The sequence below is a fragment of the Arvicanthis niloticus genome, chromosome 1 (genome assembly GCF_011762505.2).
Source record: "Arvicanthis niloticus isolate mArvNil1 chromosome 1, mArvNil1.pat.X, whole genome shotgun sequence".
NCBI lineage: Eukaryota > Metazoa > Chordata > Mammalia > Rodentia > Muridae > Arvicanthis > Arvicanthis niloticus.
Window position 1 is genome coordinate 89579080 of NC_047658.1, and position 7756 is coordinate 89586835.

At 46.9% G+C, this 7756-nt stretch overlaps 1 protein-coding gene across 1 annotated transcript; it reads left to right on the forward strand.

Moving 5' to 3' along the window:
* Window positions 1-3281: 3281 nt before the first annotated feature.
* On the forward strand, window positions 3282-6145 carry Chp2 (calcineurin like EF-hand protein 2). Its single transcript, XM_076928304.1, is given in 10 exon segments — window positions 3282-3511; window positions 4125-4349; window positions 4445-4525; window positions 4634-4679; window positions 4681-4765; window positions 4923-4964; window positions 4967-4983; window positions 5657-5686; window positions 5688-5780; window positions 5942-6145. Coding segments are annotated over 10 exon segments (750 nt in total). The 5' UTR covers window positions 3282-3434; the 3' UTR covers window positions 5996-6145.
* Window positions 6146-7756: the final 1611 nt, after the last annotated feature.

Sequence of the window (7756 nt, forward strand, 5' to 3'; positions counted from 1 at the left end):
AATCCAGCACCCTTTCTGTCAGTTATTTAGTCTGAAAGTGAAGCAAGCACTTTTTAGATCAATATTTTCAAGTCTCTTTGGAGTGAGCCTCTGTCTCAGGCTGGAGACTAATAGACTGTCTTTCTCTCTCAAATGGTAATGAACCCTTGTAACACAATTCCTGCACACCATCCCTATGAATATGTGTCTATATGCAGATAGGATAATGCTAGGGTAGTTTCAAAACTAGATACGTGTTTGTGGCAGTGGCCATGCTCAACATCTTTGGGGGATGTTAGAGGGTCAAACTCATTCCTTCACTTTTACACAGCAAGTACTCTTACCCACTGAGACATCTCTCCAGTCTCCTGCTTTTAAATGTCAGAACAGTGCCTAAGTTGTCCAGTGTGGCCCATTTTGTAGCACTGGAAGACCTTGAACTTGTAATCTTCCCGTCCCAGCCTCCTTAGTTGCTAGAATTAGAGGCCTGCCACACCCGTCTAGGTTGGGTCTGTGGCTTTATTAGAACATGGGAGAACCGAGCTGGAATACTCTGTTGGACTGGTCATGTAATGCCTGAGCTATGTAGGACTTTGCAGAGCCACACAAAGCCTCCTGATCCTTATCTTCCCAGTCCAGAGCTGAATGACCCTTTGTCTTGTCTTTTCTTTTTTCTTTCTTCCTTTTATATTTTGTAAGTTAGGAGGTCATTGTTACCCAGGCTGGCCCAGAACTCCCTATGTAGCTCAGGATAGCCCTTAACTCTGGATAGTCTTCTCTTGCCTCAGCTTTTCATGTGTTAGGACTATGGGTATGCGCCACTTCACATTAATGAATTGATTTATCTTTGTGACAGGTTCTCACTGTGTATATACATGGTTGGTTTGGAACTGGATGTATAAAATAGGCTGACTTTGAACTCACAGAGACTACCTGTCTCTGCCTCTGTCTGCTAGAAGTAAAGGTGTGGGATACCACACTCCACCTAAATTTTTGTCCTTTATTCTTTTAAAATTTATTTTTATGTGTATAGGTGTTTTGCCTGCATGTATGTCTGTGTACCACAAGGATGCCTGGGTCTCCCAAGGCCAGAAGAAGGCATTGGGTCCCTGATGCCTAAAGCTACAAACAGTTGTGAACCATCAAGTGGGTTCTGGGAACTGAACATGGGTCCTCTGAAAGAGAAGGTGTTCTAAACTGCTGAGCCATCTCTTCAGCCCTAAACTTTTTTTCCTTTATTAATGACTCAGAGTGTGGTGTTCCCATATAGCTCTAGGAAATAGGGCAGCATGTTTCTCAGCAGTTCACAAAACACATGAAAGTTTGAAGTGCAGCAAGGACTCACAGAGTGCATAGCAAAGCCCTGGGTGCTCCTGAACAGGCCTTGGTATTATCTTTGTTTTTTTTTAAATATAATTTTAATTAGAATGGATGTCCATTGAAACTTGTATTGATTTTGAACATTGTAATACATGATGACTGACAAGTTGTTGTTATTTTAGAAAATTCCAGAAGACAAAAAAGGAAGTGGAAGAAAGAAGTGCCTGGACCATCATGTGTGATAAAGAAACATTGTAAAATTATTTGTTTGTACTCTGCCGTTATTTTAGCTACAGTAAGGACCCAGTTAATTATTATCTATGTTTACCACACTAGAGATCAAGAAGTACTAGTAAGTAAAATGCTTCAAAACATGTTTTAACTCGATGTATGAACACTGTTACCATTTGCACCTCGAATCCTGCAAGTATGCAAAGAAGTAAAAACAACTCTGGCTCTGTTGCTATATTACATGAGACACTACCTTTGTATTTGTGTGCCTTTACTATGTGCAACATTCTGCATTGAGCTGGCCTCGCATTCCTTGCACTAATCTCAGAAATGGAGGAGGGGGGTTTATTATTAATATCATCTTAGTAGATAAATAAATGTATCCAGGTAGGGTAAATGTTAAATGGCACCCTGCTTGTGTGTCATGTGGGATATTGAAATGTTAGCAGGAGGCTTTCTAAGTATCAGCCGTGCTCCATCTGTGGCTGTGTGTATCCTACCACATCCTATGGCTGTGTGTATCCTACCACAACCTATGCCTGTGTGTATCCTATCATATATGTTGTTCAAAAACAAACTAGAGGAGAGTCAATCTGGAATTTGCCTCGTTCTTTTAAAATACTTATTGAATGTCACTAAGCTCTGCCCACAGTCAGGCTGTGTTAAGTTTGTTCTGATAAGGCTTCTAAAACTGCAAATTCTCTATGTTGAGTTCTGGCATATTGGTTCTGGGGTGTTATACTGGACTACTTGATCTAGACATAGGTTCTTCATGACTTGTTTGTGCTGCTTTACTTTATGTCAGCGGATCCCCTTCAGATGCTACTTTCTGATAGAATGCTGTGTGGATGTGCCACTATGAGTAGGTGACTGTCTAGTATTTTAAGCCAGGTCACAGGCTTCAGCTTGTCAGTGCTGGGCACTGGTCAGAAGCCTAAGTGGTTACACATCTGTTCTATCCGGCCATAGGGAACACTGGGAGAGTGAACATGGGGTGTATGGGCACCGTGGCAAGTAGCCTCTTGTCCAGATATCAAAATGTCTAGGAATTTCCCAGCCCACAGCGATGGTCAAACCTAGGGCCTTGGGCTTGTATGGCAGGCAATGCCATCCCACTCAGCTGCAAAGTTAGCCCCAGAACTTTTGATTTCTGAGAGAATCCAGGAGTCTGGATTTTGGATAAATTTTACACATGTGTCTGAGACAAGGTCAGACAGGAGGCCCAGGTTGGCTTAGGTTCTCATGTAACTCAGGGTAGACTCTCATAGCTAATTTCTGGTCAGCCTCCTCAGTGCTGTGTCATGAGGCTTCGCGGATCTTAAGAACTTGTTCAGCCACAAGATACTCCACATAGACAGAACATCGTGGTTGTGTAGAATAAGGAGTAGTTAGATCCGTCTGTGCTGTCCCACTTAGTAGAGCCGGACTTCCATCGCCATCCCTCCTGCCCAGGGGCCGTCTCTCTCCCTGCCCCCTCTTCGTCCCAAAAAGGAACCAAAAAAAAATCTTCATCCCGCCAAGCAGAACTTAAACTGAGTGAGCAGCACTGGCTGAAGTTCCTGTGGAGGAGGTGGGTTTGTGTTTAGGGAGTGTTAGGAGAAAACTGGCTCGCACAGGCGTGAGGAAGGCGGGGCCCTGGCATCGCCCAGCCTCTGACGATCTCAATCTCCGGCCGAAACAACCAGTTGTTCTCAGCCTTCCCCTCTGACCTGTTACCCCGGGCATTGTTTTCTGTTCTCCAGGTTGTAGGTGGCAGGCGAAAAACGCCTGGATTCTGGCTGCTCTCCAGGCCTGTGACCTTCGGCTCTGGGGGCCACTGGGCAGCCGCGCCTTTTGGGACGGGAGGAGAGAAAGGAGAGGACGCCTGGTTCCCCTGGCTGCTCTTCTCCTCCTGTGACTCTGCCATGGGTTCACGGAGCTCTCATGTCGCGCTCATTCCCGACGTGGACCACATTTCGCAGAGAGTACGGGCTGTGAGTATGTGGGTAGGGGTGTAGTGTGGCGCTCGGAGCTGATCAGTAGTAAGTGGGCAGGCACAGGAGGAGGTTCAGTGTAATGTAGGGGATCACCAGAATGTAGCTTGAGCATTCCAGATCCCAGATACCGAGAGGGCTTGGAGTCTGAGTCGGAATTTTCGCCTCTGGAACTGGGAAACTGAGACTCCAGTGTCCAGGATAGCAAGGCAACTTAAGAGCCAAGTTTGAGGTGGCCGGGATGATGGACCAGATTCATTCAGGTTTCCTTGAGCTCCGATACTGAAGGCTGAGCTGAGGACAGACGCAGTGGGCTACTTTGATGCCTGGTTTCTGGGAACCTCCTGGGTTCTCTAACCTAGTGTTTCCTTGAGTCAAACTCCCTCCAGCGGAGGCGACTCCACACCTGTTCATGCAAGGGTAACTCAATCTCTCTCTCTCTCTCTCTCTCTCTCTCTCTCTCTCTCTCTCTCTCTGTCTCTGTCTCTGTCTCTGTCTCTCTCTCCCTCCCTCCCTCCCTCCCTCCTTCCTTCCCTCCCTGTATCCCCACCCTGTCAGCCTCTTCTTTATGGTTGAAGTCGCGCTGAGGGTGGAGAGATAGATGACCCTGTTATACTGAAGGGTAGAGAGGGAGGTTACAGATGAAAATAAGCCTCTTGTTCCCCGCCCACATCCCCTGGGCCGGGGGTTTTTGCAGCGCACCCAAGGCACACGAGATCTAGCAATAAAGATCTGGAGTCCTCTGCGGGCTCATCTCCACCTCCTTCTCTCCGCAGTCTCGCAAGCCAGCCTGCTCCGTCTCTATCATCGGCCAAGCCTGGACAGGGAGGAAAAGGGCTTCCTGAGGTGAGCAGAAACAGATCTAAGTTCTTTGCCGTCTTTTTTTCCTGCCCCGCTCCCTCCCTGTCACCTCCATCTGCCTCTTTTGCTTGTCTTCTCAGCCGCCTAGACCTCCAGCAGATCGGAGCGCTGGCTGTGAACCCCCTGGGTGACCGCATTATAGACAGCTTCTTCCCCAACGGGTGAGTGTCTATGGCTGACCGGAGGGGGAGATGGACGTGGGTGGGAGGCGAAGCTACAGATGGTGCAGCCTGGGTGATCATTGACTTTCTTCATCCTTGTCCCTATAGGAGTCAGAGAGTGTATTTCGCAGGCTTTGCCAGGGTCCTGGCTTATTTTTCGACCTATAGATGAAGAAGATGCCACACTCCGAGACCCCAAGCAACCTGAACCCTAAACAGCAGAATGAAACAAACTGCGATGTGAGTGTGTGATGACTTGCCCAAGTGAGACAGGTCCCTCCTTCCCGAGTTTTATCATGCCAGGAGAGACCCAGGGACCTCTCACTCACTCCCTGAGCCTATGAGGACGTAATGTCAGCTCAGGGAGCCTCATTCTCTCCTCCTCTCTCCTTCCCAGTTGCATTTCAGCTCTATGATCTGGATCGGGATGGGAAAATCTCCAGAATGAAATGCTACAGGTCAGAAGACTGTGGGGGGCATCAGATGTGATATGGCAGGGCAGGGTGCTTAAATGGAAGTGTGTGTGTGTGGGTGTGTGTGTGTGTTGTGCGACCTTGTCGTGGCTGCGCGCGTGCGTGCGTGCGTCGGTGTGACTGGGGTTACAGATGATATGAGGAAGACCTGGGATGGGATGGAGTTGGTTAGTTAGGGTGAGGAAGTGGGGAGTAAATAGTAGGAGATTGGGAATAGAGCTCCGATTCCCAACTTGGGTGTAATTCAGCCTTTTGCCAGTATCTGGGATACTTGGTTGTCATTACCAGGAAGAGATCACACAATTGATGTTTATGGAGAACGGGCCAGCAATACTGCTATACACACACCCAAACACCTAGGACAGCCTTCCACATCAAGGAGTTATCCGAGTCCAAATGTCAGTAGTGCCAAGACTCTGGGATAGAAGTTAGGGTGGAGGGTAAAGTATTGTGGAGTGAAGGATGGAGGCGACTGGGTTATAAGACTAGACAGTAACGCAGCGGCAGGTGTTTGCTACAGGCTGTGGGGGAAATTGAGTTTGATGGTGAAAAATGAATGAGAAAAAAAATTGGTTCTAACTTAAGTGGGCAAGGGCTGGAAGCTGGAGGCGCAGCCTCGCGGCACTTCTCTATGACTGCCTCGTCTTTTGCCTCCCAGGTTCTCCGCCTCATGGTTGGGGTCCAGGTGGACCGATGAGCAGTTGGAGAGCATCACAGACCGCACAGTGCAGGAAGCTGATGAAGATGGGGATGGGGCCGTGTCCTTCCTGGAGTTCACCAAGGTGAGGAACAGTTGAGATCAGGAAGTCCCTAGGACAGAAGGGCATGGGAAATGCAATTCACTGGAGATTGGGAGAGACCTGGGGCATTCTGGGAGATACTAGGACTCCAGGGGAGGAGGTGAGATGTACTCCTGACTTGACCGTGGCCCATCTCTCTCCAGTCCTTAGAGAAGATGAACATCGAACAAAAGATGAGCATCCGGATCCTGAAGTGACCCCTGTGTCTTTGACTCATGCAAGTGTTTATGCGGCTTGGGATTTACCCTTAGGCCCCCTGGAGGCGGGGATCCCACAAGACATATTCTACCTTGAAACCTTGTTTAGGGCTGGGAAAGGGAGTATGGGGGGAATGTGTGCTGAAGTCTTATTTGCTCTCAGATTTGTGAATCAGCCAGTGATTTGGTTGCAAGTGGCTGAAAGGCCAACCCAAAGTGACATGATAAAAAAATGAAAAGAGTGACATGTGCCCGTGTCTAGACAGACTGGAAGTAGTTGCCTTTAGGCATAGCCGGACCAAGGACAAGCATGATGTCATCGGGATTGAGTTTTGTCACCTGGGGTTCTGAGCTTGGCTGCCTTCTTGCACTGGGACCATTCCTTGGGGTACAAAGGGTGGGACAGCTATCTGGATTACATCCTCTTAGTCTACTGACCCAGAAGAAGCCGTGTCTTACTCCAGAACACCCAACCAAGCAGCATCATGACCCAGCTGGGTCTTTTCTCTATCTCCAGGTGAATGGAACATTCAAAAAAAAAAAAAAAAATCTATGCCTGTGTCGTAGAATAATTCCAAACTCTGAAATAAGGCCTGAAGGATTTAACATGGAGTGAGAGGTGGTCGCCTTAAGGAAGATGAAGTAATGTTATCAGAAAAGTGTGTGCATGAATGTTCTGGGGGGGGGGCATGTGGGGACTGTGTGTGTGTGTTGTTTATGTTGGTTTTGTTTAGGCAACACAAATGATACATCTCCTTACTACTTCGTTGAGCAAATTAAAGGATTAAGGAAATATGGCCTCTTGAATGGGTTTCTCTGATCCCCTGGATGAAAGATATTGTGATGGGGTTGGTGGCTAGGCGAGGATGGGGTACAGTAATAAACCATACTTGCTTTCCCAAAGTGTATAGTTACTCAAGCTTTGTAGAATAACTTGTTGTGTTCATGGTAAGAAGTTCAAAACTTGTCAAACGGTAGAAAAGAGTATAAAAAGTCACATTGAGGCAGAGTAGAAGCACACACACAGATACAAGATTATATATATATATATATATATATATATATATATATAATCTCAAGCTGTGGAATTTTCCTACTCAAAGACTATTGCTTTTATTTAGAAATATTTCAAATAATAGTGTTAAAATAGGACTAGAGAGATGAGCTGACCTTAAGAGCTCTCCCTGCTCTTTTAGAGGACCCAGGGTCAGTTTTTAGTACTACATGGACGGCTCAAAACAGCTTGTACTCAAGTTGGGGACTCTGATGTCCTTTTCTGGCCTTCACAGGTACTGCATACATGTTGTAAATATAGACAAGCAGTCACAAACATACAAGTAAAAACTTTTAAAAAGTTAAAATAGCAACAAAACATGCTTGTGGTGATTTGAATTGCTTGGCTCAGCGTGTGACACCATTAGGAGGTGCGGCCTGTTGCAGTGGGTGTGCCATTGTAGGGGGGGCTTGAGACCCTCCTCCTGGCCCCATGGGAACACAGTTTTCTGCTTGCCATTGGAATAAGATGTAGAACTCTCAGTTCTTTCTGCACCATGCTGCCTGGTTGCTGCCATGCTCCCACCTTGATGATAATGAACTGAACTTCTGAACCTGTAAGCCAGCCTCAATAAATGTTGTCTCTTGAAAGAGTTGCCTTGGTCATGGTGTCTGTTCACAGCAATGGAAACCTAAGACAAATGCTTAAAGCTGAACCTGTGTAACCTTTCATTATTGTTTTATTCTTCCCCGGATGCTCATGGGAGA